General features: G+C 56.1%; 12 protein-coding genes across 12 annotated transcripts; 8 read left to right on the forward strand and 4 right to left on the reverse strand.

Moving 5' to 3' along the window:
* Positions 1 to 132: 132 nt before the first annotated feature.
* On the forward strand, positions 133 to 2,655 carry ABZ1 (Aminodeoxychorismate synthase; the record flags this gene model as incomplete). Its single annotated transcript, XM_037319891.1, has 1 exon — positions 133 to 2,655. One exon carries the CDS (start codon positions 133 to 135, stop codon positions 2,653 to 2,655), a length of 2,523 nt encoding a protein of 840 aa, XP_037181872.1.
* A 527-nt stretch (positions 2,656 to 3,182) lies between these two features.
* vps55 (Vacuolar protein sorting-associated protein 55) lies at positions 3,183 to 3,638 on the reverse strand (the record flags this gene model as incomplete). Its single annotated transcript, XM_037319892.1, has 2 exons — positions 3,183 to 3,331; positions 3,383 to 3,638. The coding sequence occupies 2 exons, from the start codon at positions 3,636 to 3,638 to the stop codon at positions 3,183 to 3,185; spliced, it is 405 nt and encodes a 134-aa protein (XP_037181873.1).
* A 741-nt stretch (positions 3,639 to 4,379) lies between these two features.
* On the forward strand, positions 4,380 to 5,396 carry CGCA056_v004638 (putative proteasome subunit alpha type-6; the record flags this gene model as incomplete). The annotated part of the gene is made up of 3 exons (XM_037319893.1): positions 4,380 to 4,417; positions 4,526 to 4,637; positions 4,752 to 5,396. 3 exons carry the CDS (start codon positions 4,380 to 4,382, stop codon positions 5,394 to 5,396), a joined length of 795 nt encoding a protein of 264 aa, XP_037182008.1.
* Positions 5,397 to 6,054: 658 nt separating this feature from the next.
* FCK1-1 (Bifunctional cytokinin biosynthesis protein) lies at positions 6,055 to 6,994 on the reverse strand (the record flags this gene model as incomplete). Its single annotated transcript, XM_037319894.1, has 2 exons — positions 6,055 to 6,596; positions 6,760 to 6,994. 2 exons carry the CDS (start codon positions 6,992 to 6,994, stop codon positions 6,055 to 6,057), a joined length of 777 nt encoding a protein of 258 aa, XP_037182009.1.
* Positions 6,995 to 9,500: 2,506 nt separating this feature from the next.
* CGCA056_v004640 (Cleft lip and palate transmembrane protein 1-like protein) lies at positions 9,501 to 11,594 on the forward strand (the record flags this gene model as incomplete). Its single annotated transcript, XM_037319895.1, has 3 exons — positions 9,501 to 9,551; positions 9,620 to 10,397; positions 10,450 to 11,594. The coding sequence occupies 3 exons, from the start codon at positions 9,501 to 9,503 to the stop codon at positions 11,592 to 11,594; spliced, it is 1,974 nt and encodes a 657-aa protein (XP_037181202.1).
* Positions 11,595 to 13,824: 2,230 nt separating this feature from the next.
* CGCA056_v004641 (uncharacterized protein) lies at positions 13,825 to 15,041 on the forward strand (the record flags this gene model as incomplete). Its single annotated transcript, XM_037319896.1, has 2 exons — positions 13,825 to 14,041; positions 14,254 to 15,041. 2 exons carry the CDS (start codon positions 13,825 to 13,827, stop codon positions 15,039 to 15,041), a joined length of 1,005 nt encoding a protein of 334 aa, XP_037181201.1.
* Positions 15,042 to 15,493: 452 nt separating this feature from the next.
* Positions 15,494 to 16,271, reverse strand: sec22 (Protein transport protein sec22; the record flags this gene model as incomplete). The annotated part of the gene is made up of 3 exons (XM_037319897.1): positions 15,494 to 15,962; positions 16,032 to 16,176; positions 16,238 to 16,271. 3 exons carry the CDS (start codon positions 16,269 to 16,271, stop codon positions 15,494 to 15,496), a joined length of 648 nt encoding a protein of 215 aa, XP_037181204.1.
* A 937-nt stretch (positions 16,272 to 17,208) lies between these two features.
* On the forward strand, positions 17,209 to 18,358 carry CGCA056_v004643 (uncharacterized protein; the record flags this gene model as incomplete). The annotated part of the gene is made up of 2 exons (XM_037319898.1): positions 17,209 to 17,583; positions 17,663 to 18,358. 2 exons carry the CDS (start codon positions 17,209 to 17,211, stop codon positions 18,356 to 18,358), a joined length of 1,071 nt encoding a protein of 356 aa, XP_037181203.1.
* A 649-nt stretch (positions 18,359 to 19,007) lies between these two features.
* IKI1 (Elongator complex protein 5) lies at positions 19,008 to 20,217 on the forward strand (the record flags this gene model as incomplete). The annotated part of the gene is made up of 3 exons (XM_037319899.1): positions 19,008 to 19,166; positions 19,281 to 19,452; positions 19,502 to 20,217. The coding sequence occupies 3 exons, from the start codon at positions 19,008 to 19,010 to the stop codon at positions 20,215 to 20,217; spliced, it is 1,047 nt and encodes a 348-aa protein (XP_037181198.1).
* A 1,131-nt stretch (positions 20,218 to 21,348) lies between these two features.
* CGCA056_v004645 (U4/U6.U5 tri-snRNP-associated protein 3-like protein) lies at positions 21,349 to 22,409 on the forward strand (the record flags this gene model as incomplete). Its single annotated transcript, XM_037319900.1, has 3 exons — positions 21,349 to 21,723; positions 21,801 to 22,224; positions 22,285 to 22,409. 3 exons carry the CDS (start codon positions 21,349 to 21,351, stop codon positions 22,407 to 22,409), a joined length of 924 nt encoding a protein of 307 aa, XP_037181197.1.
* Positions 22,410 to 22,524: 115 nt separating this feature from the next.
* CGCA056_v004646 (Oxidoreductase BOA17) lies at positions 22,525 to 23,768 on the reverse strand (the record flags this gene model as incomplete). The annotated part of the gene is made up of 3 exons (XM_037319901.1): positions 22,525 to 23,267; positions 23,318 to 23,641; positions 23,699 to 23,768. 3 exons carry the CDS (start codon positions 23,766 to 23,768, stop codon positions 22,525 to 22,527), a joined length of 1,137 nt encoding a protein of 378 aa, XP_037181200.1.
* A 773-nt stretch (positions 23,769 to 24,541) lies between these two features.
* On the forward strand, positions 24,542 to 25,868 carry SER1 (Phosphoserine aminotransferase; the record flags this gene model as incomplete). Its single annotated transcript, XM_037319902.1, has 2 exons — positions 24,542 to 25,443; positions 25,499 to 25,868. The coding sequence occupies 2 exons, from the start codon at positions 24,542 to 24,544 to the stop codon at positions 25,866 to 25,868; spliced, it is 1,272 nt and encodes a 423-aa protein (XP_037181199.1).
* Between the last annotated feature and the right edge of the window lie 125 nt (positions 25,869 to 25,993).

Here is a 25,993-nt window from a genome sequence, read left to right on the forward strand (position 1 = left end):
TTTTTTCTCTAACCCCTCCAAGGACTCATCTTATTTACACGGGTATCAAAAGTCGTTCGCTTTGAGAGAGGGCGAGCGTTGCATCGAGACCTTGTCGTTCGGTCCGGGAATCGGAGATTTTTATCCCCAAGGATGACGCGACCTCAGATCCTGTTTCTCGATGCCTACGACTCTTTTACGAACAACATCGTCTCCCTCTTGACAGATTTGTTGGAGGCGGATGTGCACGTTTTGCCGATTGACACCCCGCTGCTGGACCACGACTCGCCAACGTTTGAAGATGATTTCCACCGGGAACTTTCACGCTATCATGCGGTAGTCTGCGGGCCTGGGCCGGGCTCTCCGGAAAATGAGAAGGACGTCGGGCTCATGAGATGCGTTTGGAGGCTGCGGGAGGAGCATCTCTTGCCGGTGTTGGGAATTTGTCTTGGGTTTCAGAGCTTGGTCCTGAGCGCTGGTGGGAAGGTGAGAAGACTGCGCCGGGGGTTGCATGGCATGGTTCGCGCCATTGCGCGTGAGATGCCACACTCATCGTGCTGGGAGGACATTTTCAAGGGTGTGCCCGAGTTTAAGGCGACGCTTTATCACAGCCTTTGCGCCGACATCGGACAGGACTCGGTTTCCGACGTGGACTGGAAGCACAAGCGATGGGAGTCTCGTGATGTACCTGATCTGATGCCCTTGTCTTGGGCCGTCGAGGAGCGAGAGGACGGGAATGAGAGGATTCTCATGGGAGTCAAGCATCGGATAAAGCCTTTCTGGGGTCTGCAGTACCACCCGGAATCCGTCTGCACCCAGCAAACAGGTCATGCTGTTCTTCAGAACTGGTTTGTGCATGCCATGCAATGGAGCAAGAAGACGGGAAGAAGGATCAAGACTGACGGAAAGTTTCTGGCGAGGAACTCTCTGAAGCCGAGTCTGCTTTCAGAGATTCGGTCTGCAGCTCAGGGAGGACATGCGCCCGTTCTGGCGTGGACGGAGATGCCTACGTCTCTGGCGACTGTTGGACTCGACTGCGAGTACGTCTTCAAGACGATGAATCTTCCAGCGGGTATCAAGGTGCCGGACATTGTGGAGATACTCAAAAGTGGCAGGGCGGAGCATATCATCCTGGATTCAGCCAACTCAAGTACGACGGCAACAGGGGCCAAGGACGTACGGGGCAGATACAGCATCATTGCTCTGGACGTGGAGGAGGCACTGCGGATTGAATACCATGTCGGGGACGACTTTGCCACAGCTCGCGTGCCTTCGAGCCAGGGGCTCCCTATCGATCTGATGGAGACCATTCCGTTTGGCCCTAAGGAGAACATTTGGCACTTGTTGTCCAGTTTCTTTGAGAAGAGACGCATTCCTGCACCCCGCGCACCCCAGAGGCCTTCCGACCCCCCACTGGATGTCGAGACTCCTTTCAGGGGTGGATTCATGGGCTATCTTACCTACGAAATGGGGCTGAAGGGCATCGACGTACCCGTGGCCGCTGACCGAGGGCACCAGAGACCTGACCTCTGCTGGGCTTGGGTGACGAAGAGCATCGTCGTGGATCACGTCAAGGGGCTTCTTCACGTCCAGCACTTGCAGAAGCGCAAGCTCAACGCTGACTTCTGGATCGACTCGGTGGTGGCGTCGCTGCAGACCTCGCACTTCTGGCAGCCTGGAAAGTCCGCTGTCAACGGCCACCACCTCGATTCCATGACCGTCGCGACACGGCCCACCGTCCGCGTTCCTCACGCCAGCGAGTACGAGGCCAAGGTGCTGCGTTGCCAGGAGTACATCGCGGCCGGTGAGTCATACGAGCTGTGCCTTACAGACCAGACCACGATCACGCTCCCAGGTCGTCCCTCCACCGAGCCCTACACGAACCGCGTCAACGGCAACCACCACCCCAAGTCGGCGCACGTCACGCCGTGGAAGCTGTACAAGACCTTGCGTACCCGGCAACCCGCCCCGTTCGGGTCGTTCATCCGCCTCGGCGGCGCCACTCTCATCAGCAGCTCGCCGGAGCGGTTCCTCGAATACGGCAGCGACGGGTCCATCTCCATGAGGCCGATGAAGGGCACCGTCCGCAAGTCAAACGAGGTCGCGACGCTCTCTCAGGCAGAAGAGATCTTGCACGTCCCCAAGGAGGAGGCGGAGAACCTCATGATTGTGGACCTCGTCTGCCATGACCTCCACAGCATCTGCGGATCGAACGTGGCCGTGCCGCATCTGATGAAGGTCGAGGAATACGCCACCGTCTTCCAGATGGTTACCGTTGTCTGTGGGCAGCTGCAGCGCCTGGGTGCGATCGAGGAGCAGCATACCGGGCTTGATGTGCTTGCCGCCAGTCTGCCTCCGGGCAGCATGACTGGCGCGCCCAAGAAGCGAAGCTGCGAGCTGCTGCAGGAGATCGAGGAGCACCGGGAGAGGAGCTTGTACTCGGGTGTGGTGGGGTACATGGACGTCACCGGCAAGGGCGACTGGAGCGTGACGATCCGGACCATGTTCAAGTGGGACGACGAGGCTGCGGCGCCTGAGGAGGGCGAGACGGAGCCCAGAGAAATGTGGCATATTGGTGCCGGTGGTGCCGTTACGATTCTCAGCACGGCGGAGGGTGAGAGGGAGGAGATGTTCACCAAGTTGGCGGGGCCCCTTGGGGTGTTTGCCGAAGCCTGAACAGATCAGGCTTGTGTTTACAAGGGCGTTGGTTTTCTGGCGTTGTGACTTTTTGGCGGGGGGTAAAGGCATGGTGTTTGGATGATACCTCAACGTATCTGGGATATTAGACTCTTGTGACCTTCACGGGTATTAGACTCAACTTAGACAACCCGGATGATCCATTCTAGAAAATGGAAAAAAGACAACTTCAGACTTATCAGCATGATCAATCTCGACCCTCGGTACACTTTCCGTCTAATGAATACCATGCCCTCGAATTAGATGGTCGCATAACAAACCAGCGAATTAAGGAACGCCCGCCTGACGGAATGATGCTGGATATACATGTGAGAAGCTCCTCCTCGGTATCAAACACAGTGATCCAATTCCTCCCTGCCGAATGCCCTGAGCGCCTTCGTGATCCCGACGTGTCATACTGTACAGGCCTCGCTCATCAACTGGCCAAAGATATGTGTCCCCTACCACCGCATCTCCTCCATGAAGACCGATTACCTCTCCGGGTTCGCTTCGTTCGGTCGGATGCTTTAGAACTCCTGCTCCTCCTGGAAGAACATGCCGAAGCTGATGATTGTGCCGTAGATAAGGAGACCGCCGATAATGGACATGAACATGGCTTCGATCTGGATGAGGTCGGAGTGGGCCAGGACAATTGGCAGGGCTGCAGAGACGGTCACTGGTCAGCTTTTTGGTCTAGAAGAGGGACCCGACGAGTGGGACGACTAACCAATTCCCATTACAACGAGGAAACCAGTGCAGAAGCGGCCGAGGTCCAGCACGGCGGCGCCCGAGCTCTCGACAAAGTCATCGGGGTTGGCGCATCGCGAGCAGACCCAGTTGGGGATCGGGGCCAGCACGTAAGTGGCGACGACGAGGAGCGGATAGTAGACCTTCCAGAGGGCGCAGGAGAGGATAACCAGGAGGAAACCGACGGCGAGGACGAAGGAGAGGGCGATGATGGTCTTGAGCCCTGCGGTAGGCATCTTGGATGTCGGAGCGTCGAGGAGTGTCAAAGTGGGTTAGGCTTCTTGTTTCGGAGAGGTATCGGGTTGGAATTAGGGCCCCGTCGGGGCTTCGAATCGATTTTCCTGAAAAGAATCGCAAGTCGTGGATGAAGAAAATCGCCAATGTGTTGGTCAAGTCGGGGAGTCGTGTCGGTTGTTTTCGTGCAGGTGGGAAGGTTCGGCTGTCGTTGTCGCGGCTTGGCTGGGAGTAAGGTAGCAGGCTGAAGCTGGGATGCGATGGCGGGTCCTCTGGCGGCCCTGACGCACCTCAGCGTCGTGTGCTGCTGCTGCGGCCGTCGTCAGCGCAGCACGGCGCAACCTTGTTCCAGCCGGTCGCTCAGGTCCATCCAGCTGGAGTCAGGTCCAGTCCAGTTGAAGCTGCCAGTTCCTGCTGAGCTAATCCCCACCCGGCAAGACCCCGGCGTGGAGGTACGTAGCTCAAATGCACGGAGCACACACCACACGCATCCACACCCTTGCTCCAGGCTGAGAGAGTGCTACGAAAGCTCGACCTGCCTTGAGCTGGCCTGGGGGGGTTGATTATCCACAAGCTCTACTCTCCGCCGTAACTGCTCCCGCTGCTGCTCTTCTTGCCCAACAACCACGAAAACCACCCCGCGATTCCCTCTCCCTCTCCCTCCCATTCAACCCACGACACGATATCGACGGCAGCTTAATTGAACTGCTTGACGAAGCTACGACCACTCCCTTACGCCCGCCATGTTCAGAAACAATTACGACAACGACTCGGTGACATTGTAGGTTCCCCGTTTGGCTGCCCTTCAGCCTTCCCTGCCGCCCCTGGCTGGCGGTGGAGGCGAGCACCATCACGACGAACAGCTTCGCTGACGCAACACGACACACAGCTCGCCGCAAGGCCGTATATTCCAGATCGAGTATGCAGCCGAAGCAGTGAAGCAGGGTTCCGTGGTAGTAGGCATTGCCAGCAAAACACATGCCGTCCTGGTAGCAATCAAGGTACGAACGATGTCACCAGCACGCAGTCACTCACGTTATCACAACTCCATCCCTTCCCTCTCACGCCCGACCCAGTCTCCCGAGACCGAAGGCTAACTAGTCACACCCGCACAGCGCAACGCCGAGGAGCTTTCATCCTACCAAAAGAAGATCTTCCCTGTCGACGAGCACGCCGGCATTGCCATCGCAGGCCTGACCTCAGACGCCCGCGTCCTTTCCAACTTCATGAAGCAGCAATGCCTCGGTCACCGCATGACGTACGGCCGTTCGATGCCTCTGCGCACCCTTGTCGATATGATTGGTGAGAAGGCCCAGATCAACACGCAGGTCTACGGCAAGCGCCCCTACGGTGTCGGTCTCCTCGTCGCCGGTGTCGACGAGCGTGGGCCACACCTCTTCGAGTTCCAGCCGTCCGGCATGACGGAGGAGATGCTGGCCTTCGCCATCGGCGCCCGCTCCCAGATGGCCCGTACCTACCTCGAGCGCAACATTGACCAGTTCGAGAACTGCTCCCGCGAGGAGCTTGTGCGCCACGGCCTCAAGGCTCTGAAGGAGTCTCTCGTCCAGGACCGCGAGCTGACGGTCGAGAACACGAGCGTTGGCGTCATCGGTTTCACGGAGAAGGACGGCCTGAAGGTTATCGAGCCGTTCAAGATGTTTGACGGCCAGGACGTCAAGGAGTGGATCGACAGCGTCGCGGCGAGCGAGGGCCAGGGCGGCGGCGAGGAGGGTGCTGAGGGCATGGAAGTTGACGAATAGACGGACGTGAGACACGGAAGGGAAGGCGGTTCTTTGGGATGGTAAAACCCTCGCGTTGCATCGGACTACATCACGCAGGACCGTTGCGTTTTCTCTGCGGAAACGGATTGGACTTGCTGAGACTGGCAGGAGCAAAACGCGAGCCGGCCCATTTAGACTTGTACCAATACACCACGGAAAAGGAGATTTGACAGCCGATGAATGAGCTGCATCCGATGATTCAATGAGATGAAGCCCCGCGCACCCGACACTTGCACTGTTTGTGACCGAGACAGTTTGTATGATTTTGTTTTTTCAGTTTGTTATCTCGGTTGTGTAACTCTTTATGGTGATCTATCAACAAAAACTACAGCCAACAATGCACAAACACCATCCAATGTCTTGGTTCGTGTGTAACCAGGGCCGACCCGTAGAGGCAGGCAAGCCTCTTTTTACGAATGACCCAACCCAGCCGAAGCGCGATGCAGAAGGGGGGAAACACGAAGGGCGCCAGACTCCGGTACGCATCCGTTTTCGCATAGCACATACATACACACACTCTTGCCCTCCACCTCCTTTTGAGTTCCTCAGTTCCTCGATCTGCCTACAGTGATTCTTCATTACACCCTCGCCGCTTTAGAGAGAAACATGAGTTCTACCGGTTTGTGAAGCGGTTGATTCAAGAGTTGGACCAGTCGAGCTTGAAGGTGGCCTCCGAGACCTTGTAATCCCTCAGAGCCTTGATGGCGCCCTCGGGGGTGGTGGAGGTGACGAGGATGTCGGCGTTGGCGGGCTTGATGAAGCCCTCGTCGACGCTCTTGCGTACCCACTCGAGAATGCCGTCGTAGAACCCGTTGATGTTGAGCAGGCAGATGCCCTTGTCGTGGATGCCGAGCTGGTTCCAGGTGGCGGTCTCGAGGACCTCCTCGATGGTGCCGTAACCGCCGGGTAGGGCGATGAAGCCGGAGCCCGGGCCGCCGGCGAAGACCTCCTTGGCCATCATCTGCTTGCGGGTGTGCATGTCCTTGACGACGGTGGTGCGGCCGTAGACGGTCTCGTCGGGGACGTACATGTTGTCCTTGTTGAGGGTGCCGTAGGTCCCGTCGCGCTCGTACTTGACGAGGGCCTCAGGGATGATGCCGTGGACTGCGTCCGGGCCGGCGAGGGCGACGAGCGACTTTGCCACCTCGCCCATCAGGCCGACGGTGCCACCGCCGTAGACTGGGAGTTTTATTAGTTTATTGAAGGATGATTGAGTGCTGCGCGTTTCATGTTGTCTTGGGGTTGGTGCGCCACTCAGGTTGTCATCGTGTGTGATATGACTGAGACCTGTGGCGGCTGAAGATGGCAGTGAGAGAGAGAGAAAGGATGAAAGGTGACTCACCGAGGTCGATGTTGTTCTCGGCCATGATTCTTGCCAACTCACGGGCAGCCTCCATGTGCTGGGGCTTGAAACCGGGAGAGGCGCCGCAGTAGACACAGATCTTTGCCCTGCGTTGCACGCCATTTGTGCCGTTGGTGGTTGTGCCATTGGTGTTGCCGTTGGTTGTGCCGTTGTCGTTGCCACTGGGAGTTCCGTCCCGGGATACCGGGAATGGGGAAGGGCCGCCGGACTGCATCGTTGCGGCTTGTTCTTGATGTGTTGAGAGATGGAATGAAAACAACGTTCAAGACAGGTTGTTGTGATTGAATTTCTTCTTTCCCAGAGTTAGTGGCTTTTGTTTTTTTTGGTTGGAGGGAGAGACCAAGAGACTGAGAGGCTTACGATGAGATGATGCTGGGCGGTCTTAATACGTTGGGAGACAGACAGACACACACCCTAGGGGTCAAGATGACGGTACTTTTGTGGGGACGTTACGGATTGGGAGTTGTAGAGATAGAGAGAAGGAGTCACGCCGGAAACAACTGTGCGGTTCACGGCGTCTTCCGAAATAGTTTCAAAGACTGAGTAACAGGATGTCAGAGGAGGAAAATTCCAACAAAAAGTCAAAAGAGAGAGAAGCCCACGAGAGAAGCCGAGAAAAGGGGAGAGGAGATGGCGGTGAAAAAGAGGGCAGTTATATACGTTTCTCAGGATGGAGTCTCGGGCTCGAAAAGGGAGGCAAGTTTGTCTCGTTTGCAGCAAGTGTTGGTTGGGGCTCAGGAGGGCGATGGGGTTGGCGAATTGGTGTATCAATATCCTGGCAATGACATGTAGGGGAATAAAGGTAGAAAAAGAAAGGAAAGATTGGACGAGGCGAGAGCAAGCACAGATGGGAATGAGACAACGAGATGTCAGTTACCGCTGCGGCGCATGGGCGGCGGGCCGAAGGACTTGTTTGGTGGTTTAGCGCAGGTAGCTGGAACGACACCTGGACACGGCGCGAGATGATGTCGCCTTTTCTTTGGCTCATCTGCTCCTCTGGCTCCTTGTGGTTGCTTCTGGCTTCAGAAGGTTCGCTCGGGGATCCGTGGCCCCTCTTGCCGGTACAGTAGTGGACGATTTAGGTCGATGCGTAGGCCCAGCTGGGAATGGGAAAAGCAAAGCAGAGGGCCCTGTGTCTCGTAGCCCGTAGCCGGGAACGAGGACAGGAGACGGGTGCGGTGTGACGGTGAAGCTACGTCCACCGGTGTTGGGCTTGTTGACATGGACGTGGATTTGGGACGGGGCGAGACAAGGCACACGACTGACTCCTGGTGTTTCTTGTTGAACACGACCTTTCTCCAGCTTCCCTCAGAAGGACTCGGTTTCTTTCCTTCTCGCCTCTCATCGCCTCGACACGAGACGGCTCTTGGGGGTTCCCATTTCTCCGTCTGCAACAGCCAAGCGTGTCTGGCTTGTCAACTTGTTACGCAGCGACTGGCCCGCACAAGTGTTCAGGTGACCTGCCGGCGAGGTCCGAGTGCCACGCGGTGCGCAGTTCTGGCCTCCCGTTGATGACTCTACTGGGCCGTCCCGCTAGGATGACCGTAGTGGCGGGCATCAGAGGATGCCTAAAGTCGGGGAAGAGGGCAGTGGCGGCAGCGAGCCAAGGGATGCTCAAAGCAACCGTTTGAATCCTAGGTAGATAGCAGCGGCACTCGCAAACGAGTCCATGTTGTCAGCGATGAAGAATACTTGACGCAACGCAGGCCAATTGGCAGATGCCACTTCTTGACAGGCATGTACACGTGTAACGACACGGTGCCTCACGTGTGCCCAGCGCCTTTGCCAAATGGATGGCAGAAGCGTGAAGAGTGTCTCTTTGGGTCCTGATCTGAGTCGGTGTCAGACGTTGGTTAACGGGGTCCAGGATGTCAAGGATGTCATAGATTGTGGCACGCTGGAAGAGACAGAAGTGTGCCTATTCTTTGATGCAAAAGCAACATCAGTTGCTGGCGGCTGCTCCAGCCGGAGGTGCAATTTAGCATCTACTGGCCGGTGCTACGGGCTCTCCCCGCCCTTGGGGGAACTGCACTGCACTGCAACCTTACAGGCCCCTGTTCTCCTGGTGCTCCGGGCGACCCTCGCTGTTTGCCGCGGAGATCTCAGGGCCCCCAATCTGCTATCAAGTGGTGGGCCATCAACTATTGCAGAGTACCTAAGCCAACGGTATGTATCTTGAATCAAGTACCAATTGACCAACAACCTTCTTGGAAAAGGGAGATTGAATGAAGAAAAAGGTGCCCTACAAACTGAGAAATGCCGGATGAGTTGTTACTCTTGCAAGAACATGTAATGTTTAGAGACGCTGCATCTTTAAGAACCCCGCCCAGCCCGGGTTTATTTGGGTCGTGGCGTCGCCTCGGCCGTTGATTCGCCCGAACAGCACGCAATCTGTCAAACCCAGGGGTCTCCGTTAAGTTTGCCTTCCTTTTCGGACCCTTCCAGACTTCACCTCTCCAACCGACATCGCTCGCCAACTCCCACGGTTCCCGCGCCGGAGAAGACACGGTATCTTTCGCGACTCTGCTCGACAAGGTGCCAACTCGCGACAAGCTGTCTGTGCCCGAGCAAACAGCCTGCCTCTTCCGCCAGACGCACGCCGAGGCCATTGTGCAACCTGCCGCATTGTTGCCCGCATCGTCGTCTGCAAAGAGCACGCGATCTGTCATCCTTCGGCTTTGACTTGCTCCCCTTGTCAGCGCAGGTGTTTGACAAACAGCATGTCTCAGCCCAACGCGCCGGCTCGGCCGGCTGCTCCGCAGGAGGAAGGCGTGAGTTTTCGGCCCTGAGCCTCGGTTCTAGATGTCGCGACAAAATACTGACCTAATTGTCTCGGCAGGGTATGAGCATGACGCAGAAGTTGCTGCTCGGCGCCAGTGTGTACTTCGGCATGAACATACTCATGAACAACGTGTTCCAGAAGAACCAGTCGGGCACTCAGGTCAAGGACGCCGACGGTAACGTCGTCAGCGTTCCCGCCAACACCGAAGACATCCCCCCGTACCTCTTTCGCCCCAAGGAGTTGAACGAGGGTGCCACCTTTAGCCAGATCCCCCACAAGCTGGCCCCGATCTGGCCCATGGATAGCTACGTCGACATTATCGTCACTGTTTCCGACAACGTCGTTCCCACCCCGCTGTCGCAGACACCTCAGGAGAAGCTGGTAATGAAGGAGGAGAAGTTCAAGCTTGGAAACTACAGCGAGAAGCGCTCCGTGGATACCACTATCAAGATCCCCCCTTCTGTTCAGAACAACGGTACTCTGTGGGGCCACTTCTACGTGTCGCTCCCCGGAGCACAGCCCGACCCTCATGTTGATACCTTCGATCCCGCTTCGGCCTACTACTTTGCGTTCCCTCTCACCCAGTACATCCCCAAGAAGAAGGAGTTCAAGACGAGATCGCTTTTGGACAAGGCCGAGGAGGAACCTGAGCCGGTTGTCGAGGAGCAAGACACTGGTCCCATTATCGCCAGCTACTACCACCCCAATGCCAGTCTGTCCATGATTCCGAACACCGGGGTTCTGGAGTACCGTCAAACCCACCCCGCTATCCGCCAGTTCCTCCAACTCGAGCCGACGGGCGCGAGAGATGGTTCTGGCAAGCACTCCTGGTACTGTAAGTAGAAACCCAGACATGTCTCCAGATGATCATGACTAACCCGTGCCAGACCCCATCCTGTTCGTCAACACCTTCTGGCAGCTCAAGAGCCAGATGATGCTGCTGAACGATACCGTCACCGAGGTTCCTCTTCATATTGACTTGAACAACCTGCGTTCATGGCAGTTCAACACCCTTGCTGCTATCGAGGCGAGTGCAAAGGAGTCTGCTCGTCAGGCTGCCTACGGCAACTCTCTGCCTGGCGGCGGTGACGGCTCTGAGATCGAGATGGTCAAGGAGATCTTCATTGACACCAACCCCATCCTCCTCGGCATTACAGTCGTTGTCAGCATTGCGCACATCATCTTGGAGACGCTCGCCTTCGGATCCGACATCGCTCACTACCGCAAGAAGAAGGACAACGTTGGTATCTCCGTCCGCTCCATTCTGGCCAACGTTTTTATGCAGGCCGTTATCTTGCTCTACCTCATCGACAACTCGACGAACACTAGCTGGATGATTCTTGGTTCTCAGGCCGTTGGAATCGTCATTGAGCTCTGGAAGATCACGACGGTCGTCAATGTGGCCATCAAACCTGCTCCGCCCGGGTCATGGCTGCCATTCTCCGTTGTCTTCGAGGACAAGCACAAGCTTAGCGAGACCGAGGAGAAGACCAAGGAATACGACGAGATCGCCTTCAAGTACATGTACATCGCAGGAGTTCCTATCCTTCTCGGATACGCCGGTTACTCTTTGGTGTATGAGACGCACAAGTCGTGGTACTCGTACGTCCTCGCGGTCCTCGTCTCGTCTGTCTACGGCGCCGGCTTTCTCATGATGGTTCCCTCTCTGTACATCAACTACAGACTCAAGAGCGTTGCACACATGCCGGCCAAGGCGATGATGTACAAGTTCCTCAACACCTTCATCGACGACCTATTCGCGTTCACCATCAAGATGCCTTTCCTGCACCGTCTGTCGACTTTCCGTGACGACATCATCTTCTTTATCTACCTTTACCAGCGCTATGCGTACAAGACCGATTACACCCGTGTCAACGAGTTTGGCCAGGGCGGTGAGGACGAGGAGGAGACGGACAGGGAGAAGGCCAAGGCCAAGGAGTTGCTGGAGAGCGACCCCACGGTGGAGAAGGTGAAGGAGATTGCTGGCAAGGCCACTGGCGCCGACACTGGCAAGGCGAAGAAGAGAAAGTAGAGGTGAGGTGGCGTGTCGCACAGCAGTGGATGCGTGCAGCAAACTTGGATGTAGATAAAAGTCATGCGAAGCAGACAGATACCAAGTAGATACGGAACCAGGGGCTTATCTTGCTGCATGACTGGCCGAAGCGAATGTGTCTCCTTGTCGCATGTAATACCTAATCGAGGCCAATGCTGCTTCCCGTCAACGAAGCCATCGCTGTGTCACTCATCAATGGCATCTTATCTGGCCAGCATCCCAACTCACAAGTATACAATGTACAATGCACGCTTGGACATGAGAAGCGAGGCTAAGAGAGATCGGTCGGAGGAAAAGCAACGAAAAGCTCGCTAGACGGAGTTCGTATTCGAGCGTAAAACCAGACGACGGAGCCATGGGCATAAACACTAAGCATCTCTAAAAGTACCTACCTAGGTAAGGTAAAGAGCGAGCTACAGCAGACGGGACCAGGCCGGGCCACACTTGGGCTAGGTAGGTACTCAGCGATTGCAAAAGGGTAGCAGCTCGGTGGCGGCTGAAATTCGCAGCAGGGGCCCCCGTAAAAACCGCCAATGGCGGGGGCTCGCAGTCGTCAGAGCCCCCGTGCCTGGTAGGGCAGAGACAAGCATCCGAACACCCGTATGTCACCGCACCTATCAGAGGGTCTCATCCCTTCTAATGACGCCAGGTCCCCTCCAACGGCGTTTGGGAGCATGGATCCAGCTCCACGTTTTTGCTGTTTCTCTAGCTACCCGGGCATGTTTGGGGGTTTGGGGGGCCTTGGGCTTTTGGATAGTGGAGTGTTTACGGGAAGGACATACCGATTTAGACCAGACAATTTCTGGGCAAAGAGGTTTTGTTAGGCTTCGTTCGGTTGATCGGATCGGGTACACGCAATGCTGTGTTTGATTGGGATGGAGAAAGGAGAGAAAGCCTAGAACATTCGGCCCGTGATGCTGTAAATAGCATAAGGTACGGTGCTCCTTACTTCACAGGTTGAGTTGAGAGCAGGCAGTCAGAGGTTGGTAATGGTGATGACCCTGGACGGCAGGAAGGAAGCAGAGAAATTACGACGAAAGAATACGGGGGAATCATTCCAAGATGGCCAGGAAGGGCCGCAAAGACGACAGAGCCCCTCCAATGGCATCAACACGGTAGTTGCCCAAAGCAGTCATGGCTGGCCTGGTCCTCCACTAAAAACTAAAAAGCGACACCCCGAAAACCTAAAGTTCCCGTCGGCGTCGACTCGTTCGCCTTTATTTTGGATTGGATTTTGATTGCATCCTTTCCGTCCTAGCAAGGTCGCTGCGGCTCCTCTCTTGTCTTGTCTTGACCAAACACGCTCGCTGGATCGGACCAAAACAATTCGTCGCACTTGGCTTGCTGACAATCTTCCTCAAACTCCCTTGTCTCTCCGTCTGCTGGTTTCTTTCCTTTTTAACCTATCGACGGTCCCTCCGCTCCCACATTCCATCACCTCCGACCACGATTTCCCACCGTCCGTTTTCCGGCCGTCGCGTGAGCTTCTTTTCTTCGACTCAGGAACCCCCCGGCTCCGTTCTCACATGCCCGGGTTCCCCCGCTTGTCATCATTTCGTCCCATGGATCTTCAGTCATGACATATAGATGGCCGCATTGGTCCCCCAGCAACAGAGAGTACAGCAGCCAACAACGAGGCCTTTGAGCCACACCCACCCACCGACCCGCATACATACGGCGTACAACGCGCAGCAAACCGGTTCAAAAGCCCCCCAAGCCGGCATAGGCTTCAGCATCCCGCCAAGCGAAGCTCCGGCCTCTCGGTTCGCCAGGTCCCTAGGACTTCCCAGGACTTCCAGGTCCACGCTGCCTCGTACGCAGTGGAGTTCCACGGGTCTCTCATCATCCCAAATTGGAGCGTCCCCGGCACCCCGAAAGCTCCACGGGAGGGAGCCAAGACCTCACTTTAAGGGAAACGTAAGCTACAAAACCTGTTCGGACGGTGTGGCCGTGCCGCCCGCGCCCGCCGTTCGCCGCCGTTCACTCCCCCTTCGGGATTCCTGCCCCCAAAAAGAAGGGGCGCCAGACGGAATTTATTATTGGGGGCTTCGCACGCGAGGAGCTGCTGCAGACAGCTGCGCACGCAGTTAACCCCCCTCCCTTCGATTTGACGTGTGCTGCTGCTGCTGCCCCCGCCGCGCCCTCTCGCCTTGAACGCACCTCCTCGAAGCTCGAAAGGCCGCGAGAGCAACGGAAGGGACACCGAATCATGAGCAGCTCTACCGTCGGGTCCCTTCTGGCTGCCATCGCGACTCTGATCAGTGATGGCCTACGTATCTTGAAATTCGCCGATAAGCACCACTGGGGACCTGACGAACACGAGCAGTTGCGCCTGCTTGAGGATACACTCGATGACGCCAAAAAGGACTTCCAGGAACTGTCGGTCCTTGTCAACGGCCAACGCTATTACATGAACGATCGCAGACGTGAGTTGACCGACCCCGAACTTGCACTTTTGCCCTGCCTTGTGGCGCCCCGAGCCGCATTTCCTGCACGATTCTACGGGACCCCGCGATTAAGTGGCTGCCTCTCTCGGCTCCCCCATAGAGACTCCCCGCCGCAGTCTGTTCTGTTATTGCTGATGCTGCTGCTGCTGCCGCTGCTGTTACCAGACCTTCTACTGACGCGATCTTTCTAGCACAATCGATCAACGAGTTGAAGAGGCTACAAGGGAAATTCGAGACGCATATCGAAAACTTCAAGGACTGGGCAAAGGTTGGCGGACCAATCAGCCCGATATGGGCACGAGAAACGACTGAATTGCGCCGGGAGCTGCACCGCGCGCAATGCCGGGCAGCAAGGAGGATATTCAATTCGGAGCAGGAGTCTTCGTCAAGGTGTCTCGGCGCATTCCTCGTCTACAGAAAACAGCGGGAATGGGCAACCCGAACCATCGTGACAGAAGAGGGGTTCCACCGGCGGCATGTGGAAGAGGTCAGGGCGTGCAACAACATTGGCAAGTTTGAGCGCTTCGGAGACAGAGACATTGCCTTTGTTTGCGACTTCTGCGACGGCCACCTTGTGTGGGAGGACCTAGAGACCATGCCGGCAATGCGCGCAGCGACAGACGCCACGATCAATGCCGTAAGACCAGGCTCGCCCACACAGCTGCCGCACTGGCAGGCGACCGCCTACAGCGCCGCGAATCGAGAGCAAAAGACGGTTGTGCATGCGCCCTTGGCCATCGCGAACCACATCGCGCCGTACCAAGGGGATTGGGTAGCTCGTCTGGAATGCCCATTCTGCGACGAGGCTCCGTACATTGAACCTGGCGAAGATGGCGACGACGAGATGAGAAACGCCCAAGACGAGTCTGGCTTCGAAGACCTCCAAGCGTTCCAAGAACACCTGGAGTGGCAGCACACGGCGACATCAATACCCGCCGTGCCACTGCCCAAAGCGGCCAAGGACTGCGTGGTGATGTGACAGCATTTTTCAATAACGATATGGCGGCGCATTGGTTGATTCCTGTACATATACGTGTGTGGTCTTCATGCCGGCGAGGAGTTGGGGGATTTACGAAGTGGGCGGGCTTTTCCACCGCATCCCACATGACGCATGAGATTATTCTGGTTTCCTTGATACCACAGTTCCCCTAGGGCAGATCTTCCACGACATTCATCTTGATACCACAGAGTCTGAAAAACAGACCAAAGAGACGACAGAGATACCGATCTGGTAGTGTTTGGGTCATATTCCACATTAAGACTGAAAATACCACTATTCGGCAGCAGACCTTCCCTTGATTTTTGTTTTGGGGTCCCACACCTCCGTCGTCCGAGAAGCCCGCGCGCCGTGACTTGATTGATATACACCCCTCCCTCCCCCCCTGGAAATACCAACGGAAGAATTCCACCCCCTGACCACAAACGCTGTTTTTAAAAGAAACGCCACCACAGAAACACAATGATGATGAGGCCCAGCGCGCCAAAGGGGCCGTACTGCTTGAGCATGAGCTCCCAGTTGATCCTGACGGCGGCGCGGCGGTACTTTTTGCTGTCGTCGCGCAGGCGGGAGCTCAGCTCGCCCATGCGCTCGAGAGAGTCGCCGCGGTAGAGGAGGTCCTCGATGTTCTTGGTCATGACCTTTGTGACGTCGCGCAGCTCGTCGTTGAGCTTGTCGAGGTTCTGAGAGGCGCGGGCGTCGGAGTAGGTGGACTTTGTGCGGGAGATGAAGGTGTCGAACTCCATGAAGGCGTAGGGGCGCAGGGCGGGCGAGTGCAGCTGGGAGATCGGGTATGTGGTGGTGAACTCGCGGGCGAGGTCGGAGAGGTAGGTGAAGGCGAGCTTGCGCGGGTAGGAGCGGTCTGTTATGCAGAGGAACGTGATGTCGTTGTCGATTAGGTAGCTGAAAGGGGGTTTGGTGTGTTAGTGGGGGTTGGCTTCTGTGAGAGAATAGGGGAGAATGAGGACGTACTGGAGGTTGTAGGAGCCGCTTTCGATGCTGGCTTGTTGTTCCGAGTTGCGGGAGAGCTTGCGGAGGATCTGCTTGATTTGGGACTTGACTTCTGAGAGGGCGGCTTCTTGCTGCTCGTCGTCGACGGATGCGCAGAGCATCAGGCCTATCGCGAGTTGTGTCAGATTGCTCCTCTGGAGGGGTCCCTCGGGGGGTGGGTGACATACCGTCTAGCCTCGCTATTTGCGTTGAGCGGATCATTTTGGGAGTGTGTGAAGGTTGTTTGTGGTCGCGGATGAGCTGGAAAGAGGGGTGCGTTGGAGGTTTAGGCTCGAAGTGTCGAGACTCTGGCTTCGATCGTCGGGTGGAAGCTATCGCCGGTCGCTGCAGGTAGCTACGAATGGATAGGTAGATATCGACGTGTCCTCAAGACGCGGCCCAAGGTCTCGTGGCCAATCTCCGAATGTTCGATGTGTGTTGCGCACGAGCGGAAGTTTGTTGGAGATTCCGACGAACGGTGATGGTGGTATCGCCTAGAGTGCTGTGTGTCCTTTCTTCGTCAGGGGGTTTTCCTTCAGAAGGGCTCCTGCAAAGTACACCAGAATCATGGATTCGCCAATTTACCAAACGCTGGCTGGCCGGCGGTAGCTCTCCACGTTCCTGGAATTGAGATGACACCATGGTAGACAGGGCTGGCCAATGGGAGTGTGTTCGCAGGGGTATACCCTTGTATACTAGTGTGGCTTGCTGTGGCTGAACGTGCAGCCTTGTTTAGTCGAGACTTGTGTTCTGGAGTGAGTGAGTTGTGAGACTTCAACCACTCCCATTTTCAGAAGGAGATGCGGCGGGGAAGACGTCACTTCTCAAGTCTGTATCACCACTCTTTACACAGGGGTTTTTTCTTGAGTGTTTTTGAACAAGTTCATTGTCGGAGTTCCCAACTTAGGCAAACGAATGTCTTTTTTGTAAGTTTCAGTGCTCTCATTCTCAACTCATCAATCTGAGGACCTTTGTGAGAATTGGCTGGAAGGAAGCAGCTACCTCCATCACCCGTTGCTGCCAATACCGGCATGTTCACAAAAAAATCCTAATAAAATAATGCTATTCTCTAAGGACTATTCGTAGACTAATAAACGCCCAGATCAAACGCGTTGCATGCTGAACGAGTATTCGTCGCCCGCCGACGTTATTGCCCAAAATGGCAGCCACGCCTCCCTCATCCGTAGACCTAGAAATGGTCGACGCCCTCTCGCCGGCGTCCACCCTCTCCCCACCACCAGACTCAGGCTCCGAGTACGAAGACGTCAAAACGAAAAAAGACTCTCCCAACCCGCAGATCACCTCCCTTGAAAAAATCAATCTCGAATCGCCCCTCACCGGTACCGACCTAGCAAACATGGCGAGAAGATCGGCGCGCAACACGAATAAACCGAGACCCGTCGTGGTCTCCCCCGCGAGGCCGGCGAAGAGGAAGATCGTCACAAAAGTGTCCGCGGCGAAGAAGGCGCCTAAGTGGACTGCAGAGAAGCTCCTGACGGATACTAAGTCACCCCTCGCCAGCGCGGATCTCAGGGTATGGCACCCTCCCTTCCAAATTCACTCTCCTCGGCCATCTTTTGGATCTGTAAGCGCTGACATCGCGAGAAACATAGGCCATCCTCTGCCAGCCAGCAGCATGGGACATCCTCACCCCCGCCGAGCGCGCCGAGATCATCGCCCTGTTCCCTGCCGGCACGCGCATCCTGGACGAGGGCACCGAGAACGCGCGCCCCGACCTGGACGCCCTGCGCAACGACAACAACTTCCGGCACGACTGCGCGACGTACACGGACAACATCGCGCAGGGGAAGCACGACCCCGAGTGGCTGGAGCAGGCCTGGGCTGCGCGCGAGCGCCGTAGGATGGGCGATTTCGACGACTACCTCGTGCAGAAGTTCGAGGACGAGTGGAGCTGCGAGTTGCCTGAGGATTTCAAGCCGAGGAGGGATGCGCCTGCGTCGGCTGAGGGTGTGGAAGAGGGCGTGGAAGCTGCGGGTGCCGTAGGGGAAATGGAGGTTCAACCCTTACCTGCGGAGGCTGGCGAAGAGACCGAGGCCGCTAAGCAGGAGTCGATTAAAGAGGATGCCAAGGACGATCTGATCAAGGAGACGACGGAGACGGCTAAGGACGATGCTGAGGGCGATCTGAACCCCAAACCGGACGCGGGCGAAGAAGCATCTGGGAACGAGCCTGTTGTCAAGCTTGGATCACCCGTCCCCGACGATGATGAGGTCGGTGGCACCAAGACTACGACGACAGAAACGACTGCAGCAGTGGCTAATGGTAAACCTACGGGGCCATCCATCTAGGAGAGGGGAGCTGGGTCGAAGGGACGGGCAGGTCGCCTGAGGAGACAAGACGATGCAGTCTCATGACATATCACGACTTTATGACTTATGGCCTTATGGGATTCAGCGTTTCATGGCGTATAAGGGATTGGTAGATGCAAAAATTGAAATGGCAGGCATAGGCCTCAATAATTCAGTGGATTGTCATTTGGTGGCCTAGTTGCGTTGACTGATATTAGAGGAATGCGCTGCTACATCCCTTTCCCAACACAAAGTCACAAGACACGGACATCAGTTTCATGGATTCAAAAAAAAAAAACAATAATCATAATCAATGAGGATAATTCAAGGTTCCGCGTAAGCATCGATCTTCGGAGTGATTCCCACCACGGCACAGTGACATCTCGGTCGAAGCCCCACATCGCCGAAGGAAACCCCAAATTCAGTGGGCGAAAAGCCCGAACCACAGCGGAATGTTAAACATTCTAATTTCAACCTCAATATCACCAGTGCTCAGGGTTCTCAGTCGAACCAGACCCGACCAATTCTTCCGCTAAAATAATTGCATCATCGCAGGAGAAGATCTGAGCATCAGTGGTCCAACTCCAAATAGCGCCCGGAATCATTCGCGGAGAGGCTCGCCAGCCTTTTGTGTTCATACCCAGTCATCATGGCACCCTCGGCAGAGAATCACAGTCGCTCGCATAGCCTCTTGTTGTTTCAGAAGCTTCTCAACTTGAGGGACAGCGCAAGTCCTCTGACGTTGGTCCTCGACAGTCTTGAGCAAGGTGCTGCGCCAGTCGTGCGAGAGTTCATCTCTAGAGCCAAGGTGCGTAGCTAGTAATCATAATCCTAATTTTACCTCAAATGGCAGCGACTGCTCTCTGAGTCCAGTACATACGGCTGTGTCATTCGTTTCAGCGATTTGTTAACCTCCAGGCAGATCGCAAAGGCAAAGGTCATACTGCTCTCCTTCGCAACCCTCAAGCGCCCACGAGATGTCGACGTCGTCATCAAGGCCCGTGGCAAGAACCTGAAATCTCTGAGGGCAGAGATCTTGTCACATTGTCCCAAGCCAGACCCTTCCGCAGCCAAAGGTGCACCTCCATCACAAAGTATGTGACTGTTCGCAGACTTCTAGAAACTGTGACTCACTTTCTACAGAAACCATCATACTTGTCGACTCAGTCAACGACCTCGCCACGGCAGCGCCCCAGATGGTCCCGACCTTCCTGTCCAGCATTATTATGCCCTCTGTGTCATTGGTAGCAGTCTATCACACCGACGTTCCTCTCGTTCTCCCACGTACCGTGAGCGAGTATGAGCCCCACCCACTGACGGTGCTCTCTCACCTTGCCACATCGATCCTTCGTCTGTCCAGCTTAAGGCAGGAGATTGAGCGCCAGAAGGCGAGGAACAGGAGCATTCAGGAGCCGGAGTGGGGTCTTCGTGAAGAGAGGGAGGGTGTGTTGATTGGCCTCAAGGGCGAGACCAAGTCCGAGGACTACCGCGGTGTCGTGGTGGAGATGGAGGTTCGAAGACGGAGTGGACGTGCCATGACTGAGAAGTTTGTCCTGCTGCCTTTGGCAGGTACTACTTCTTCTGCTGCCTCTGGGAAGGGCAGCAAGACGTTTCTCCTTTTGGAGCACCCTGTGTTTGCCACACCCGACAGTGCAGGCGCGAACGGCCGTGCTGAAGAAGAGGAGGAGCCGGAGAGCACCTTCAACCTGGGTCTAACGGAGAAGCAAAGGCGGGATAGAGAGGGTATTGTGCTGCCTTACTTTGACGCGCAGACGGATATCGGAGCCGGCGAGGGAGGAAGAATTTTATACGAGATGGGCAGGGAGGATGACTTTGACGACGAGGAAGACGAAATCTAGACAGCGTCACCCGTGGTAGTCAATAGACGAGTGCATTATGAAATTCACGATCGAGACACTTTGCCGCATCCAATACTGAAGATGCCTTCCAGGAGTGGCAGCAGCAGCACCTACCTCAACAAGGTGGAGGGCCACTGCCTTTCACGTCTTGTCTCTTACCTTCCCGCTTGCTTTGGCCTCAGCATCAGGTAGCATCCTTCCTGAGGATACCGGCACCTTCCTGCCTCAAGCCTGAGTCACCACCCCACTGAGGCCAAAATTCAACCAGGCACGTACCGCGGCTGCCTGCAATTTACCGTCTCGACCTTCGCTTCTTGCCTCCAGAATTAAATCGCAGTCCCTCAGTCGCTTCGGTACATATCATTACTGATCGGGGCAGCGCACAGGCCACCACCCAGGTCTATATAATTCTGCCCATCCTCCGCAGCTTTGAAGTATTTCCTCTTTTCTCTTTACCTTCTCTTTGCCTCTTGGCTTAGATCAAGTGTAGTATCTGTTCTTTTCAGTTTAATCTCTGAAAGATGTCCATTGGACATCACATTGATTATTCTTATTTTTGATCTTCAGGTGGGATGGTCCCTGTAGCTTGCTACATACCTCCTTCCATCGTGTCCCTGGTATTACACTGTCTCCAGGCGACGCAAAACCCTTTTCTGGTTTTCATTACTGTCTCTGGCTTGTCCAGGGTTGTGAAGAAGACTGTCGCGTCCATGTGTTGTTCAGACTCAGCGTTTTGGAGTGGAAGGTTGGCTGAGAAGTAGAAGGCAAAAGTGTAGGTAGGAAATTGAGGCTCAAATTCTTTTTTTCGTGATGTTTGGATCGACGTTGTCTTGGTGTTGAAGTGCCGACGGAAACCGCTAGAGCTTACCAGCGGCTTCAGTGGAGCAAATGGAACGTAAGGTGCAGTAGAACGTGCCTGCCGGAGCTCTTGCCAGGCTACCCCAGCGCTAAATGGTAGAGGCTGGGAGCTAAATGAACCGCACATGCCAGCCGTCCGACGACCCCAAATTTTCTTCAGCCACAACGTGACGTCGTTCAACACCTACCACAATCCATTCAGTAAACAAATCGGCAAAGCCTTTGACTTACTAGAACGATATACATACGCCGTCAAAATGGTTCGTGGACGCGATGGCCGGCAAGGCTGGGACGAGACAGACCGACGCAGTCGTCATGGCGGTGGAGGCCGCGATGGAGGCCGCGATGGAGGCCGCGATAGAGCCCGCGACAGCTACCGTGATCGCGACGCTAGACGCGATGACCGCGATAAGAGAGACGACCGCGACCGAAGATACAGATCCAGATCTCGTGACAGACGCGACAGAGACCAACGCCCCAGATCTAGAGAAAGAGAGAGGGATCGTCCTCGCGACGATCGCGACGCCGGAAGGCCGCCCAGGAGAGATGGGGATGGATGGCAGGACCGAGACGACCGGCGGCGTAGAGACGATGATCGCGGAGATGACAAGCCGTCCAGACGGCGAGACGAGGAGGATGAAGCTCGTCGTGAGTTGCAACCCAGCGGTCCGCACTATTCCTGGCAGAAAGCTAACGTAGTCACGGCAGCACCACCTCGTGACAAGGACCGTAGAAGATCAGCATCGCCCCGTCGAAGCGCTAGCCCGCCCCCAACCCGCCGCGATGGAAGATACACTGAGACTCTTCCCACACGCACATTGGGAAAGAGCAAGAAGGAGCAGCACACCATGTCTTTCAAGATGGGACGCCACGACTCGCCGCAAGTCGACAGTGGACGCGACAGCGAGCGCGGTGATACACCGATGACAGGCCGGGATGATCGAGACGATGGAGATGACGAGCCCGAGCCTGAGGTCGAGGGCGACGATATGGACGCCATGCAAGCTATGATGGGCTTTGGCGGCTTCGGCACGACCAAGGGACAAAAGATTGCGGGCAACAATGTCGGCGCTGTGAGGAAGGAGAAGAAGACGGAGTATCGCCAGTACATGAATAGACAGGGTGGCTTCAACCGGCCCCTTAGTCCCAGTAGGTAGGTATTTTGGGTTTGCGCATGGTTGAGACAGAAATTGGGGAAACGTTTGAAAGACGAGTTTGCGAAGGCGGAAGCTGCCACAAAAAGCTTTATTGCAGAGGCCGTGCAGCTATATTTTGCCTTCGCGCAGTACGCCTCCGCGCGTATCGAGCATTGGAGGCAGGGGGCCATTCAGTAACGTGGGAGTTAGTACTCTTGCGCTTTTGCATTGTTTCCAAGATACCTATAGACGAAAAAAAGACCATTATAATATGCCCCAGCTTGCCTCCCACTGATGTGCGAGGTCATCGAGACTATCCTGAAGCTGTCGATGCCGGTGCGGGTGGTGTCGACTCCTGTGTCTTTCCCTCCTTCGCCTCCGCCTTGAGCTCGCTATCGAAAATGTCCACCGCAAGGCTAGCGTCCACAAAGTCCTCCAGCTCCTCGGTCACCGTCTTCAACTTTTCTTTGACGGCGATGCTGCCTTCAAATCCTACAATGTGCCTCGCCGGCGGGTTCTCATGGCCTCCGATGGCCGTCAAAGCGTGCACAGTTTCCATCACGAGACGATCCGTCGCGCTCGGCGGCAGCTTTGGGTATCTCACAATGACCTCCGTATCAGACTGCTCCATGGCAGTGTCAGGGTTCATGTTGAGCACGTTGCCAAGCATGTCTCGGATGCTCGGGGCGGGGTTGATCTCGGAATCGTAGTAGGGCAGATTGGGGGCAAATATGATCTTGTTCGTCAAGGACTGGATTTCCTTGTTCGGCTGCACGATGGTGACCTTGATGTTGAAGGGGGCTATTTCGTAGGCCAGGGAGTCGCAGAATCCCTCGAGGGCCCAGATTGCGGAGGTGTAGATGGGCATTCCCGGCGTTCCTATGTGACCGCCCGTGCTGGAGAGAATGATGATGTGTCCCGTGTGCTGAGAACGGAGGAGCGGTAGAGCGGCCTTGATGAAGTTGACCTGGGAGAAGAAGACGGTCTCGAATTGGTCCCGAACCAGGTTCTGGGTCTGAGGGTTCGTGGAGAGCTCCTCGACGCTTCCAACGACAGCTATCCCGTGTCAGCCTCGCTTTCGATTGAATGTTCCCTGTCTGGTTTACCTTCAGACCTGCAACACAGCAAGATATCTATTCTCCCAAACACCTGTACGGCTTCTGCTACAGCGGCACCACACTGGCCCATGACACGTCCATCGCAGCGGATGCCGCGTATCCTGTCCTTCCAACCCTCACGGTCTTTTCGGTTACTTTTACATTCATTGATGAGCTCTCTAAACTCGGCGCTGCGCTCGTCATCCTCGATCTCACTCGGCGGGAGGCATGCGACGACGTAATCGCCGTGGGCCAGCAGCAGCCTGATGAGCCGGATGATGAGCGGTGAAAGGGCGGTGGTGAGAAACCATGTTCGAGGCGAGTTGTGGGTTGCTGCTTTCTATCAGCCTACAGTACGCCTTGAATTGAATAGAATAATCTTGAGCTCACGGAAAGACGGCGCGGGAATGGAGTGAGTGTGCCTCGCCGCCGCGGCTTCTGGCGCTTTGCGGTCAGCCATGTCTGGGGGCCGTCGGAGTTGCTCTTCTTGGAATGACGAGCCAATCAACGTTGCATCGCGATCAATGGGAATTGTCAAGAGAGCAAGACGGTCCGGACGCGGGATGAATCTTTGAGGGGTGGGTGCGTGGGGATTTGTATGCAGGCCTTGGTCGTTGGGCGAGCATGCATCGAGTAGCGGGGGGTGGTGGCCTTGAAACGACGGCAGCGGAAAGGAGTGATGCTAATGTGAATACGGCATCTTTATCAGAGCTTCGATATTAGAGGATGATACGGGCGATCAGATGTACAGGGGGAGCGGCAAGACGTGCCTTTAAGGTTGCAATCCCTGATAGACGCCTGCAACCGCAGCTGGATGAGGGCAGAAAAGGCAGCTGTTCCGGCCCAACCTCCAAGAAGAACACCGTGAACCCCCAAGAACCAGCCCCCAAAAACGCCCTGGCTCGCGGATCGCAGCGCCCGAAGCGAGACCCCGCCGCGGCGAGATTCCAGCGGCACCCCACGCCGCTGCACGCTGAAATCTGGGGAACGACCCCTCCATCCAGTCACGTCACTTTTTGTGCCGACACCGGTGTCTCTTCCGCACTTTGGCGGGGTTGCGGTGTCTGGAATAGCGACTTTTTTTTCCCACTGGCACCACTCCCCTCCGTGACTCACGAGAACCGATTCATCCCGACATAAAACGTCCCGGACGGCCCGTCTTCCTGCAATTTTGTGTTGCTGATTCCCTACTGCCATCTCTCGACCCAATTGAACACCGGTATACCGCCCAACATGCCTACTCGCGCCGACATCACCTACTTCGGCGCCGGCCCCGCGCTGCTGCCCACCGACGTCCTCGAGACGGCGGCTCAGGCCCTGCTCGACTACAACAACACCGGACTGGGAATCGCAGAGCACTCCCACCGCAGCGAGATCGCGACCAAGATCCTCGAGGAGGCCAAGGCCGACCTGACGACGTACCTCGACATCCCCTCCGACTACGAGATCCTCTTCATGCAGGCCGGCGGCAGCGGCGAGTTCTCCGCCACTGTCTACAACTTCGTCGGCGCATGGGTCGCCCGCCAGCGTGACGCTGTGCTCAAGCGCCTGGGTGCCACCGAAGACACCCCCGAGGTTATCGCCGAGCTCCGCAAGATCGTCGACGAGAAGCTCAAGCTCGACTACCTCGTCACCGGCGGCTGGTCCCAGAAGGCAAGCGCCGAGGCCGCGAGACTGCTCGGCTCCGAGTTCGTCAACGTTGCAGCGGACGCTCGCAAGGTTAACGACGGCAAGTTTGGCAAGATCCCTGACGAGAAGGACTGGAAGCTCAGCGAGGGTGCCGCTATGGTGTACTACTGCGACAATGAGACCGTTGACGGCGTCGAGTTCCCCGGCTTCCCCGCCTCCCTGGCACCCAAGGACAACGGCGAGGGACCCATTGTCGTGGCTGACATGTCCTCCAACATCCTCTCCCGCAGGGTACCCGTCAAGAACTACAGCGCCATCTTCTTTGGTGCGCAAAAGAACCTTGGTCTGACCGGTGTCACGGTCGTGGTCATCAAGAAGAGCCTCCTCGCGGCGCAGCCCTCGCCCGCGCTGATGCGCAAGCTGGGTCTCCCCATCAGCCCCATCGTCCTCTCTTACGAGACCATTGCTAAGAACAACTCCCTGTACAACACCTTGAGCATCTTTGAGTGAGTCATGATACCACCCACCCCTGTCAATTGGGATTCATCTAACAGGCATTAGCGTCTACGTTGCCGGACAGGTCCTCAAGAAGCTGCTGCGCACTTTCCCTGACAAGGCCGCCGGTCAGGAGGCTGTCGCCAACAAGAAGGCCTCCCTGATCTACACCGCTCTCGAGGCGCACCCTGATGTCTACCGCATCGTCCCCGACAAGTCCGTTCGCTCCCGCATGAACATCTGCTTCCGCGTCACCAAGGGCGGCGACGTTGATGCTACGGAGAAGGCTTTCCTCAAGGACGCCACCAGCATCGGCTTGACCGGCCTGAAGGGCCACCGCAGTGTCGGTGGTATCCGTGCCAGCAACTACAACTCCATTCCTCTCGAGGGCGCGGAGAAGCTTGCTGCTTTCATCGAGTCTTTTGCCAAGGCTTGAGAGGATGTTGGTGAGGGTGCTTGTGTGGCGCCACAGATCTTATGATACCATGGAAAGGAGCATTTTAACAAAAGAGGGACAAAACGGATTTGAAAAGCTATATGGGGATATTTAGGGAGCATTGA

This window comes from Colletotrichum aenigma, assembly GCF_013390185.1.
Source record: "Colletotrichum aenigma strain Cg56 chromosome Unknown KSG_Cg56_contig03, whole genome shotgun sequence".
In the NCBI taxonomy this organism is placed as follows: domain Eukaryota; kingdom Fungi; phylum Ascomycota; class Sordariomycetes; order Glomerellales; family Glomerellaceae; genus Colletotrichum; species Colletotrichum aenigma.